The following is a 14,172-nucleotide window of genomic DNA, read 5'->3' on the forward strand; positions in this document are numbered from 1 at the left end:
AACAACAAACTCCAACATTTGAAGAAATGTGGAAAGTGGCTTGAATCTTTTTAGGATGATCTACAATTTCAGGTAAGAAAAAATACATATTTTAGGTTGTTAGCAGAGCTCATAATTAACATTATTGGTTTTGTTCGTTTTTTTTTCTGTCATCTTTTTAGGATGATTTTCAGTTTCAGGTAAGAAACAATGCCCATTTTTAAGGTTGTTAGCAGAACTCATAATTAATACTGTTGTTTTTATTTGTTTGTTTTTCTTCTGAAACAACAAGCTGCAACATTTGAATAAATGTGGGAAAACGGCCTGAATCTTTTTAGGATGATCTTCAGTTTCAGGTAAGAAAAATACATATTTTAGGTTGTTAGCAGAACTCATAATTAACATTATTGGTTTTGTTTGTTTGTTTTTCTTTTAAAACAACAAACTGCAACATTTCGAATGAATGTGAAAAGTGGCGTGAATGTTTTTTAGGATGATATTCAGTTTCAGGTAAGAAAAAAACAAGTATTTTTAAGGTTGTTAATATAGAATTCATAATTAACACTATTGTTTTTTTTTTGTTTGTTTGTTTGTTTGTTTTTCATTTGAAACAACACACTGCAACATTTGAATGAATGTGGAAAGCAGCCTGAATCTTTTTAGGATGATTTTCAGTTTCAGGTAAGAAAAAGTAGGTATTTTCAGGTTGTTATTAGTAGAGCTCATAATTAACACTGTTTGTTTGTTTGTCTTTCTACTGAAACAACAAACTGCAACCTTTGAATGGATGTCGGAAAGCGGCCTAAATCTTTTTAGGATGATTTTCAGTTTCAGGTAAGAAACAATACCCATTTTTAAGATTGTTAGCAGAACTCATAATTAACACTGTTGCTTTTGTTTGTTTTTTTTTTCTTTTGAAACAACAAACCGCAACATTGGAATAAATGTGAAAAGCGGCCTGAATCTTTTTAGGATGATCTACAATTTCAGGTAAGAAAAATGCATATTTTAGGTTGTTAGCAGAACTCATAATTAACATTATTGGTTTTGTTTGTTTGTTTTTCTTTTGAAACAACAAACTGCAACATTTGAATAAATGTGAAAAGCGGCCTAAATCTTTTTAGGATGATATTAAATTTCAGGTAAGAAAAATACATATTTTAGGTTGTTAGCACAACTCAAAATTAACATTATTGGTTTTGTTTGTTTGTTTTTCTTTTGAAACAACAAACTGCAACATTTCGAATGAATGTGAAAAGTGGCGTGAATGTTTTTTAGGATGATATTCAGTTTCAGGTAAGAAAAAAACAAGTATTTTTAAGGTTGTTAATATAGAATTCATAATTAACACTATTGTTTTTTTGTTTGTTTGTTTTTATTTGAAACAACACACTGCAACATTTGAATGAATGTGGAAAGCAGCCTGAATCTTTTTAGGATGATTTTCAGTTTCAGGTAAGAAAAAGTAGGTATTTTCAGGTTGTTATTAGTAGAGCTCATAATTAACACTGTTTGTTTGTTTGTTTTTCTACTGAAACAACAAACTGCAACCTTTGAATGGATGTCGGAAAGCGGCCTAAATCTTTTTAGGATGATTTTCAGTTTCAGGTAAGAAACAATACCCATTTTTAAGATTGTTAGCAGAACTCATAATTCTCTCGATTTCTTGATTAATTTTTCTTTCGAAACAACAAACCGCAACATTGGAACAAATGTGAAAAGCGGCCTGAATATTTTTAGGATGATCTTCAATTTCAGGTAAGAAAAATGCATATTTTAGGTTGTTAGCAAAACTCATAATTAACATTATTGGTTTTGTTTGTTTGTTTTTCTTTTGAAACAACAAACTGCAACATTTGAATAAATGTGGAAAGCGGCCTGAATGTTTTTTAGGATGATATTAAATTTCAGGTAAGAAAAAGTAAGTATTTTCAGGTTGTTATTAGTAGAGCTCATAATTAACACTATGTTTGCTTGTTTGTCTTTCTATAGACCAATTTCGAGTAGATGTCACAGTGACGTCACTTGCAGCTGCGCGCATAGTGGTTGCAGAAAAACACTGGTAGCAAGTGGAGGTAAACGGGTAGACTCCATGGAATAAGAGAAAAAAATTTTTTTGTGCCTTTTGATGTCAAAATCGGAACGCAAATAATTTTTATACAATACTGTAGTCAAAGACGCCATTTGAAGCTAAATGCAGACATTTTAACGGACATACTATGGTTGAAAACTGCTATGATTACTTTTAAACCATAAATTTGATTTAAACAATAGGTCTACATAATATTCACATATGCTGTTCATAGGGGATGTACTGTATTAGCTCTACCGTTACAGCATGACATATTATTTAAACCTATTACTATTAACATTTTACCGAACATTTTTTTAATTTTATCTCACAATTCTGACTTTTTTCCTCACAAATGCAAGTTTATATCTACTAATTCGGACTTTATAACTCAATTTAACAAAACTACCGAGTTTGTTAATTCTGAGGGGAAAAAAGCCAGAAGTGTGGGATATAAGCCAAAGGGGAAAAGAAAGAATGACGAGTTGTTTTTCCTCTAGATTTCAGTATAATCTCAGAATTGCAAAAATAAAGTCAGGATTTTGAAATATAAAATCAAATTTCCCTTTTTTATTCTTTTATTCCATGGCTCCATAGACTGCCAATTGTACCGCCCATAAAAACGTCATCCCGGTTTTGGATCTGTAAGACTATTCCACTATCTAACGCCAATTTCTTTGAATAACATTGCTTATCGCTGGGTGACAAGCATTTGAAAATGACTTCCAATCAATATATACTCTTTTTAAATCTAAGTATTTTGTGCCATATCCTTGTAATTCTCTAGCTGTAAAGGCGAGCTCTCCCGGGTTTTCTGCAACCATGCTGCGCACGCATCCCGAATGTTTACACACAGATAATTCGTCTATTGAACCATTAAACTGCAACCATTAAATGGATGTGGAAAGCAGCCAAATCTTTTTAGGATGATTTTCAGTTTCAGGTAAGAAACAATACACATTTTTAAAGGGGTCATCGGATGCTCATTTTCCACAAGTTAATATGATTCTTTAGGGTCTTAATGAAAAGTCTCTAATATACTATGATTAAAAATTTACCTTGTCAAAATGAGCTCTGCAAAATCATCTCATTCTAAGGGGTTGTTCCTTTAAATGCAAATGAGCTATGGAATGACGAGCTTGTTTACTTTAGCCACATTTAGCCACGTTTAGCCGCTAAACTTATTGACTACCACATTATAAGGAAAGGCGATTGCAAAGATTCATTAAAAAATGCTTACACACACTTCTGCTGTAAGTGAAGCTGGATCACGAATGATTCGCGTGACCATAGATGGATATATGTAGATCGGGAGGCGCATTCCATTCACAAACAAATGTAATGCACTGCATCTTCAGCGGCTCAGATGTCGGGAGTAAATGACGACCATTATGTTCATTATTACATCCAGCAACACAACACCTCAATCGCTCAATCAGAGATATTCTTGTCTAACTTACATCCCTGCTTCGGCATCGAAACAAGGAAAGTTACTGGACTGTGACAGCTGGTCTGAGGTAAGAGGTCATGTCAATCAACCATCGTGGGAGCAGCCTCTGTCGGTGTGACGGCACACCGACAGGCATCTGAGAACGGCTCGATTTGAAAAAGGGAATATTATTTTTTACAGATTAATTAAAAACCACTGCATGGATTTTTATCATTATAGGGTAGATTTGTACATACACTGCCAACACACATTAATGTTCAAACAACATGAAAAAGTGAAGTTTGCATTCGATGACCCCTTTAAGATTGTTAGCAGAACTCATAATTAACACTGTTGATTTTTTTCTTTTGAAACAACAAACCGCAACATTTGAATAAATGTGGAAAACGGCCTGAATCTTTTTAGGATGATATTCAGTTTCAGGTAAGAAAAAAACAAGTATTGTTAAGGTTGTTAGTATAGAACTCATAATTAACACTATTGTTTGTTTGTTTGTTTGTTTGTTTTTCTTTTGAAACAACAAACTGCAACATTTGAATGAATGTGGAAAGCAGCCTGAATCTTTTTAGGATGGTTTTCAGTTTCAGGTAAGAAAAAGTACCTATTTTCAGGTTGTTATTAGTAGACCATATAATTAACACTATGTTGGTTTGTTTGTCTTTCTGTTGAAACAACAAACTGCAACCTTTGAATGTGAAAAGCGGCCTTAATCTTTTGGGATGATTTTCAATTTCAGGTAAGAAACAATACCCATTTTTAAGATTGTTAGCAGAACTCATAATTAACACTGTTGTTTTTGTTTGTTTGTTTTTCTTTTGAAACAACAAACTGCAACATTCGAATGAATGTGGAAAGCAGCTTGAATTTTTTTAGGATGATTTTCAGTTTCGGGTGAGAAGCATTACCAGTTTTATAGGTATTACTAATTTGCATAGTTTTATTTGTAATTTTAATTGTAAAAAATAACTTTATGACTTTTTTTTTTTTTCTGTTTAGTAGGTTTGTGAGAAGAGAAAGAGCCGCTCTAATGCGTGGCTCAAACTGGTGATTGGGACGCTAAAGGCTGCAGCCTCTAGCATCAGTTGCTAATGTGCGTGTTGAGGGCAGCAGCGTGAGGTTTATCTCCTACCACCTGGACTCCATTACATGCACAAGACTGGTTTGGAGGTTAGGGCCTTTAGGTCGATCTGCAAGTGTCATGTGCAAACTGCCAGTATCTCCATTTTTGTTGGTGTGGACAAAATAATAATAATAAAATACATAATTTTATTCTGCTTATTCAAAGTCATTCCTTCATTATTAGCCATTTGCCATCTTATATGCATCATGTTCTTGGGGCAGTCGTGGCCTAATGTTTAGAGAGTAAAACACAAAGGTCACGGTTTCAAGTCTCGATACCAGCAGGGATTGCAGGTGGGGGCAGTGAATGTACGAAAAAATGCACCGAACCCCAACTGCTACCCGGGCACCACAAGAAAAAATGGCTGCCCACTGCTCCTTGTGTGTGTTCACGGCGTGTGTTTGTTCTCCACTCACTGGTGTGTGTGTGCACTTGGATGGGTAAATGCAGATCCTTACCTCTGCCTGTTTTCCCCAGCTTCTCCACAACGTTAGAGTTTTTCACTGGTATGTCTCTTTGACTAGTGCATTTTTGAGCGTATATTTGGTACAAGTAAAATACTTAAGTACTTATAAAATCAGACTCTAAGGCCTCGTTTCACAGACAGGTTAGACTAAGCCAGGATAGGCGATAGTTTAATTATGACATTTAAGTAATATTTATAAACATGCTTAGAAAAAAAAACATTACTGGTGTGCATCTTGAGACAAAGGCATTGATATATTTAAGATCAGTCAGTGCAAGTTTCTTTCAGCTGAAACATCTTAGATTTACATTTTAGTCTGGGGCTAGGCTTAGGTCTGTGAAACCGGGGGTACGAATTTTATTGAAGTTGTTTTGGAATTGGTGACTTGTAACGTGTAGTTGAGTCATTTTCATTGTAAGATGTAAATTTTACTCAAATATGGTTTTCAGGTACTCTTTACAGCTTTGGCCACATATCATGTCACTTCACTTCAAAGTGAAATTAATTTCAATCAGTATATTGTAAATATACCTAGTAGTAGTAAAGCTAATGTGAAAAGAACAGTGGTCGAAAAGACTATGAGCTTTGCTTTTTAACCATAAGAATAACAAGATGAACATTTATAGGACTAAAGTGTCATAAAGATCTTATTGATTTGCATTACAGACTATCAGAATTTCACCTTATCTAAAAAAAAAACAACTCATTTGCACTCACTTGGGCATCTAAATAAAACTGATGTAGTTTTTTTCGTCATCCAATTTAGGCTTTATATATGTAGCACACATATGCAAACATTTTGTTTCAATAAACTGATCCATTTCAAAGTGTTTATTATTATTGTTTTATATGTCAGGACAGGGTTAAAAATTAATAGCTGTACCCTAAAACCTTAAACAGGGGTGTGTTATTGATTCAGCCCATATCATCAAAATAAAATTACACCAAAACAAGCAAGGTTGGCAATCCTGGTTTGTACAAAAGAAAGATCTCAGCGCCCCAGAACACTGCACGCTCCAGAACACTTGGTGGCAGTAGTAGATTATGTTCGCCAACAAACATCACAAGAAAAAGAGGAGCACAGTGTTTACGTATAGTTGGAGTTTATTTTTTTGTCGTTTGTTTCGTTTTTTTTTTTTCTGGATCCATTCACACAGGTATCGACCCCAAATGTACGTGAAATTGAAAGTGTACTTTTTACGTTTTGTCTTTTATCGGTCTGATGTAATTATACACATTTTATAAGGCTTTTTTAAAAGCTATTGTACATCCCTCTGGTTTGTAAGATGCTAATTATGACATTTGCATTATAACGTTACTTATCCTAGAGAACAGATTTAATTCCACTCATTTATAAGAATATCAGAACTCCGTGTTTACTTATCACAGATCTTTGTGATCTGAGTAAGTCTCTTTGATTCAATTATTTGCTCTTAATGACATTGTATTCATTTCAAGGATCAAAAATATATTTCTTATTTCTTATTATATTATCATTATTATGTAGCCTGCTATCCCTGCTGAAAAAAAAAAAAACAGCTAAAACCAGCCTATGAAGCCAGCTGAAGCTGGTTTTTAGCTGTTTTTTTTTTTTTTTTTTTTTCTCAGCAGGATCTCAGGATATATGGCAAAAATGTATTTTAGGTAATTAATTGGCGTTTTAATGCCCATAATACTTGAAAAATAATGCAGTCATGATGTTAAGCGCATGATAGCTGTTACTACATGATTCCAAAAGCATCGCAAATCATTCTTGTAATTTCTAAATATCCTATTTAAAAATGTTTGTTAGCGAGCTAGATAACATTACTTTTGATTTGATGTTATTTAAATTAGCAACTGTAATTACAGAAACACAAATGGATACATTTTAATGACATGAAAAGAAATAAGTAAAACTTATTTGTTCTTTCTCTTAGTTTTAGTCTCATGGCCACAAGCAGCTGCTGCAGCATCTCTCAGGAACTTCTTCTTTAGCAGAGATTGTATTAAAAATGAGCAACCCAGTCTACTTTACCAGAGCCAAAGAAGAGGAAAACCTCTGGATAGAAAGAAAGAGAGAAGACAAACAATCAATTACTGGGAAGGAGGCCAGAGACTTTTACCAAAGCTTGCTACAAGAGACAGATGGAGAAAAGCGAAAAGAAGGAGGAGCAGCATCCACAAGAAGAGCGAAGAGAAGAGGAGCAGGTAGAGATGTAGATTGAGAATTATGGTCAGAGCACACAACTTGATGATTCTTGCATGGTTTAAAAGTAGTTTAAGTATTCAGATGAACAACAGTTGAAATAAGCAGTGTAATGAAAATCTAACAATAGTGTTATAATAGTAGTGAAAATACTCTTTAACACATTTATTGAAACAAAGCTGATGAATATATTAACACATGACCACCTACATTTAGACATCTATTATTATTATCTATTAACACTAAAAGAATAGTAGAACCAATGATAAGAGTCAGCAAAACCTTATATTTTTCCTATCTCTTTTTTTTTTTTTTTTACAAAACATAAGCGCAGATACAGATGTTTTGTCAGGTTTATATAATCTAAATTTAGTTTCTAATCTTGCATTTTTAGCAGGGTGAAACAAAGGAGAAATAAAATCTTAAACCGAGACATTGCTGTTGTTACTTAATTATTTCTGCTATTTCTGTTAGAACATTCAACATAAAATTTTAAAGGGATACTAACCCTTAAAATGTCAATTTTGTCATCATTTACTCACCCTCATATCGTTCCAAACATGTATGCATTTCTTTCTTCTGCTGAACAGAAAAGAAAATATTTTCAAGCACGTTGATAATCGTGAATGATTTTTTTAAAAGTATTTTTCTATTAGAAATTTGGCTACAGGCATATATGTTTAAATTACGTTTTAAAGTATGATTCCACAAAAATCATATCGTATTTACACAATTAGCGGTATAGAGTGGCTTCTACTAAACCATTCATCCATAAAGTATTTGTGCCTTTCAAAAAATTCTTTAAAAATCTCATGAGCAAAAGAAAGTAGTATATTACAGTGTGAGTATTCTCCTTCAGAGTTTAGTTTATAATAATTGTAGCTACTTAACAGATATTACTCTACAGTTTTATCATAATCAACCATTATATTTTTTAAATGAGGACCCAAACAAAGAAGAAGAAAAGCACAAAGGCCAGAAGCTGCTCCTGTTGAACCAGTTAACACCTCAGAGCGTGATGGGCACAAACTCCTCCGATGTGCCCAGGAGGGCAACATTCGGGCCCTAAAGGACCTATTGCAGCATGGTTGTGATGTCAACTTCCGTGATGATTTTTACTGGACGGCAGTGATGTGTGCAAGTAAGGCAGGACAAACAGAGGCTGTTAGGCTCCTCCTGCAAAACGGCGCTGCTTGGGTGGGAGTGGTGGACAAACAGGTGTGTAACATTCAATTCTGAAAAGTTAGTGGAGATAGGGATAGTTTGCTTCTACTTATTTGTTAATATTTTGTCAGTATGGCTGATTTATTGAAAGTGGTGGTAAATGCAATTTATCGGATTATCCTGTTGACCAATCTAACTTAAATAAAGTAAATGAAGTAACAACTTGTATCATACCTCAACCATTAATTTCTGCTGACCAAACTTCACATGAACTTACTCCCTTAGCTGTATTGCATTCATGCCACTGTCTGTACAAATGATGTGATTGTGTGATGTGATGTGCTTTAAAAATTATTTTGTGAGTACAAAACTGTTTGTCCAAAGGATAATAGAAGAAATGTTTAAGTAACCAAATATAATGAAGATGCAAAATATAGTCTTGGACCTATAATTAAATAAAGCTATATTTATTTAGAGTATTGAGAATTACACCATTTAAAAGTGTGTGTGTGTGTGTATTTGTATATATATGTTTAGTTTTAGTATTAGCTTTTAGTTAGCTAATAGTAATGTTAGTGCCTCAACTGTAAAATTTCTATATTTCTATATGTATATGTAATGATGATAACCCTTCCTGAACTACTGAATGAATGCCAAAAAGAAAAACGGTGAACATATAACACAAGGGGCAGTGAAATGATCATACTGTTTGTGGTTATTCATAAAATTAATTAAGTTACAGTATATATCTTTAAACTAAAATGACGAAGACAACTGATATCCTTCATGAAAAGTGGTCCTGCTACCTAAGCACACATTCCTGTAGAAACACTACTACTATATTAGGTGGCATTTCCTAAACATTATTTCTGTTTGTTTGTTGGTTTGACTCATTTCCTCTTTTTATCTCCATCCTGTTTGGTTTCCTACTCTCTCAGGGAAGAGATGCACGTGATCTGGCCCTGAAGGCAGGTCACCAGGATGTAGTGAGAGAACTGGAGCAGTTTAGTGTGTCAGAGGTCACAGACGCACCTACTACAAACAATGCAGAGAGGTTAGATGGTTTATGCTTCACTTGGTGTCCAAATGTCCAAACGCTGTATAATTTGGGAAATGTATAAATTCCAGCACTCTTAAAGAAAAATTTGTTGAAAATGTACTCACACTCAAGGCATCCAAAATGTAGATAAGTTTGTTTCATTGGAACAGGTTTGGAAAAAATTTGCATTACATCAAATGCTCACCAGTGGATCCTTTGCAGTGAATGGGTGCTGTCAGAATAGTAGTTCACAAAGCTGATAAAAGCATCACAAAAATCCATAAGTACCCCACACAAGTTCAGTCCTGTGTATAGTTGCATGGTATACAAGTAGTGCTGGTACCGGTAGTTCATTTTTTAATTAGATGTTGGATGCGTTTGTCTTTTCAGGGACTGAAAAGATTTAGAAAATTAACAGTTCAAACATCAACATCAAAATATCTCTATATGAGAATGTATTCTCTCACTTCCTATGCTTATTTCACCTCTTATGGAACAGGTCTAATGATAATAGAATGAATTCATAAATTAATTTTTGCCTTTATTATGATAGGATAATGTAGAACAGACAGAAAGTGAAGTGGGAGTGAGAGAGGGGGCGGGATCGGGAAAGGTCCTCAAGCCGAGATTTGACCTTGGGACGCCCCGCAGTTCAATGGTGCTATATGTCGGCTGGTTTGAATGAATCTGTTGAATAAATGATTCAGGGACTCCCTTGTTCAGTCAGCTCCCTTGTTCAGTAGCCAGTGCGATAAATATAATGACACACAATGGACGATTTGACAAGACAAAATTATTCCTTTATAAATATTGCTGTGCCTTTTATCTGAGTATATTTTTCCAAGATAGATAGAAATGCTGTTCCATCTACTAAGTCTAGTTTTCACCAACTTGAATAGATCAGAGAATAACGTGTGTGTAATGTGTGTCTTTGTGTTTCCACAGTGTCAGTTCTCAGTGGTGTAATGTGTGTGCTGTGCATTACACAGACAGCACTGAAACACACAACAGGTCCACACTGCATCAGTTCAGTAAGCTCCGTCCCCCGCCCACCCCTCAATACTGCCTGCCCTCTTCCAGCGCCAGCTATAAAATGATGCTCCGGTTGGGGTGGGACCCCTCTTCTGGTCTTGGACCCGCCCACTCCGGCCGCAAAAACCCAGTAAGCACTGTACTAAAGAGAGATCAGGCGGGCTTGGGATATGGAGTGGCCCCGCAGCCCAAAGTCACACACTTCCAGCCCAAAGATCCTAAAGCAGTGCAACACATACATAAAGAGAAAAGACTGAGACAAGAGAAAGGAACAACACTCAGTGCGAAAAAACTTAAGAAGAAAGAAGAACGAGACAAGAGATGGGAGAGAGACTACCGTGCTTCATTTAACTTTGACTTCTGATCTATCGTGCTTTTGTTTAGAATTTTGGAACACAAACTTTTCATTTTTTAGTAAAATTCAGATGAAACATGTTGCTTTGACAGTAACAATTTTTATTCAGGCCTGAAAGACTATGTGGTGTCTGCTGAAATTGTTGAAAACTAGACATTTTGCAGAAGACAAAATGGATGAAACGTTATTAAGTTTGCCAATGGGTTGTTATTACATAATTATCTTAGAAAACATGATTAAACTTGCTTTGTTTTGGATTAATATCATCAGTCTTAATTTTTTTTTTTTTTTTTTTTTTTTTTTTTGCATTGAGTTCCTTTAATAGACAAATGTGATGTGTAAAGTATAGTTCATCCAAAAATCCTAATTCCAATTTTCCAAACTTTTTTCATTATCATAAAATAGGGTGATGATATGGACACTTTAAAAAACCAAATAGGAAAAGAAGTTCCATAAGTAGTTGTGCACAGCCATACATTAATTACACTCTTAAAAATAAAGGTGTTTCACAATGCCTTAGAAGAACCTTTTTGTCTAAATGGTTCCATAAAGAACCTTTAACATCTGAAGAACCTTTCTGTTTCACAAAAGGTTCTTTGTGGCGAAAGAAAGTTTTTCAGATTATAAAAGGGTAAGAAAGAGATGGTTCTTTAAAGAACCTTTGACTGAAAGTTTCTTTGTGGAACCAAAAATGGTTCTTCTATGGTATCGCTGTGAAGAACCTTTTAAAGCACCTTTATTTTTAAGAGTGTATGCTTTAGAAGTTGAAAAAAAGTGTTTTTGGACTACATGCTGATTATGTGTAATAAACTGACATGTTAGTCAATGTAAAATCCTTAAATGCTGTTTTTTTATAGGGTTTAAGAAAAAACAATCGGCCCAGTTAGATTTTTGCTCATTAACCTAATTTCACTCTGAGTGCAACTCCTTTGCCAGCTGTTTTCAAGTATGTGCATGTCTGGTTGTTGTTTCTTCATCATCAAAACTGGAGAAAAAAACAATCATTGACAAACTCATATAATGCTTTTTTCCCCCATTTTGTTTGAACTTTAGAATATCCAGGTTTCAGGTTGCAGGTTTTTTTAAACCATCATGTACAGTTGTATTTTTCATTTAGTACCATCTTAGATAATATATTTTACATAAAAGACGTTTGCTTATAGTCCACAAGACAGAATAATAGCTGATATTATAAAAATGACCCAGTTCAAAAGTTTATGTATGCTTGATTCTTAATACTATGTTGTTAACTAGATCAGGGGTTCTCAACTCAGGCCTTCACACACAAAGAAAACTGGCCAAAATTTGAACAAGGGGGATTATTTTAAGATTAGATTAGATTAATTTGGGTATCATCTGCATAACAGTGGAAGGAGATTCCGTGTTTCTTAAAGACTGACTTCAGGAGCATATACAAGGAGAATACAGTCGGACCGAGAACAGATTGTTGAGGGACGCCACACATAAAACTCTCGCTCTCGAGGTCCACTTTCCTGCAGAGTTTAGCTCCAACCCTAATCAAACACACCTGAACAAGATAATTAATGTCTTCAGGATAGAGGGTATGCACGTGACATCACCATCAGCTGAAGTGAGTGCGGCTCCGCCCACTGAGTGGCAAAAAGACTGAGTGGCAGCACTGGTTTCAGTGTGAATGCTGCGAAAGAACACACAAAACGCCTCTAAAACCAGAATGAGCTTTGTGTTTGACTGTACAAATAGATTTGATAAGAAACCTGAGGTATATTTTTACAGGCTGCCAAAAGCTACAGAAAAGAAAAGCAAATGAATTGCTGCAATTCAAAGAAACAAATGGACTGCAGGAGGTGAAACACTCATTTCATGTTAATATGTTGAATATTGCGGTAAAATCACACCCTATATATTGTATTGTCATATATCATATTGACAAATCATTAATTAAATATTTACCATCTTAAATTCCTCATAACTGGATGTTTTTAAAGAAACACTGACAAAAGCTATATAAGATTTTGGGATGGACCATATGACCATATATATAACATTGATATAAGTGATCATCGGGGTTTAGACCAGCCTATTTTGTATTTACCAAATGTGTTCACAGGCAAATCTACTTTGTTTATTTCCCCAGCATTGAAATCAGATTCCTGGCTGCATATCAATATCCATGGATGACTAGATATTTGTTAAGTTGTAAGGAACATTATACTGAGCCCAGCAAAATGATTATCATTTAGTTTTACTCGCATTTTCGCAGCTTCCCTAATAAATCCATTCACACAGCTGCTTCTTTTGCCACTCAGTCCGACTGAGGGGCTGTGTTCCGGTGGGAAAGTGACAGCAGTGCATACCTTCTACAGCTAGAAATTTACAGGCAGTTGAATTTGATCAAGGTTGGAGCTAAACTCTGGAGGAAAGTGGACCTTGAAGTGCTGAGTTGAAAGAGTTAAATACCTCTGATGTAGATGATCCACAGATGTTTTTTTTTTTTTGTTGTTTTTTTTTTTTTTTTTGTGATATTGTTCATAAGTTTGTTTAAATTGAAGTGAACAATTAAACTGCCCACTATTCTTCAGAAAAATAATCCAGGTCCCACCAATTCTTTGGTTTTTCAGCATCTTTTGCATATTTGAATCCCGTCAAGCAGACAAGTACAAGATCAAACATTTTGTTTTCTTTCTAAAATGTATTCTTTCTAAAGCAATTAATCCACAGTCCACTTCTGTGGTCATGTTTTCTGTCATTTGCTTAATTTTGTCTCTTCCTCTTTTTTTGGTTAATGAGTTGATGAGGAGTTTGATTAATTGACTGTGGATTGGTGAACTTGTAAAGTAGGCAGTCAGAATGCTGCACTCTGGAGGAGTTTAGTTAAGCTGCAAATATTACTAGATCGAAGGTTTTTTAGTAAGGTTTAAGTTTCAGTGTTTTGTTTCATTGTTCATTCAATCAAGAGCGTAAAAAAAAAGAATCTCTTTGGAAACTGTAAGTACGCTTTTGTCTCCTGTTTATGTTACAGAAATTTATTGCATTTTTATTTTAGATGAATTTCAGCCCCAGTCTACAGGTGTCATTATGGAGTGGATTTTTTCTCAAGAGATAATGAGAAAAACACTTGGGAACAAAATCCCTTGTTTGTTTGTTTGTTTTTTTGTTTGTTTGTTTTTGTTTTTGTCAGATATGTGAAATTTTGGCTAATGGAAATGCAAAACTCTTGTTGACCTGAAAATCATGCAGATAAAAACAAACCAATGAGTATAGAACTATTTATTTGGGTAGTTGTATAGTTGTTCTTAAGGATTATTTTGGGAAATCGGTACTTAATA

General features: G+C 34.5%; 1 protein-coding gene across 2 annotated transcripts; it reads left to right on the forward strand.

Annotated features, from left to right (window-relative positions):
• The first annotated feature begins 6,129 nt into the window (after positions 1-6,129).
• Positions 6,130-11,121, forward strand: gpank1 (G patch domain and ankyrin repeats 1). Of its 2 annotated transcripts, none has more exons than XM_051121252.1 (5): positions 6,130-6,258; positions 7,006-7,276; positions 8,218-8,492; positions 9,377-9,492; positions 10,423-11,121. In XM_051121252.1, the coding sequence occupies exons 2-5, from the start codon at positions 7,081-7,083 to the stop codon at positions 10,871-10,873; spliced, it is 1,038 nt and encodes a 345-aa protein (XP_050977209.1). In that variant the 5' UTR covers positions 6,130-6,258; positions 7,006-7,080; the 3' UTR covers positions 10,874-11,121. The 2 variants fall into 2 exon arrangements, with proteins under 2 accessions (XP_050977209.1, XP_050977216.1); XM_051121259.1 differs by having other exon boundaries at positions 6,136-6,243.
• The last annotated feature ends 3,051 nt before the right edge of the window (positions 11,122-14,172 follow it).

Source organism: Labeo rohita, chromosome 1 (assembly GCF_022985175.1).
Source record: "Labeo rohita strain BAU-BD-2019 chromosome 1, IGBB_LRoh.1.0, whole genome shotgun sequence".
NCBI classification, from domain to species: domain Eukaryota; kingdom Metazoa; phylum Chordata; class Actinopteri; order Cypriniformes; family Cyprinidae; genus Labeo; species Labeo rohita.

Coding starts and splice junctions, on each gene's coding strand:
- gpank1 (XM_051121252.1), top strand. CDS start 7,081: ATGAGCAACCCAGTCTACTTTACCAGAGCCAAAGAAGAGGAAAACCTC. Junction 7,277..8,217: donor AGCGAAGAGAAGAGGAGCAG/GTAGAGATGTAG, acceptor TTTTTAAATGAG/GACCCAAACAAAGAAGAAGA. Junction 9,493..10,422: donor ACTACAAACAATGCAGAGAG/GTTAGATGGTTT, acceptor GTGTTTCCACAG/TGTCAGTTCTCAGTGGTGTA.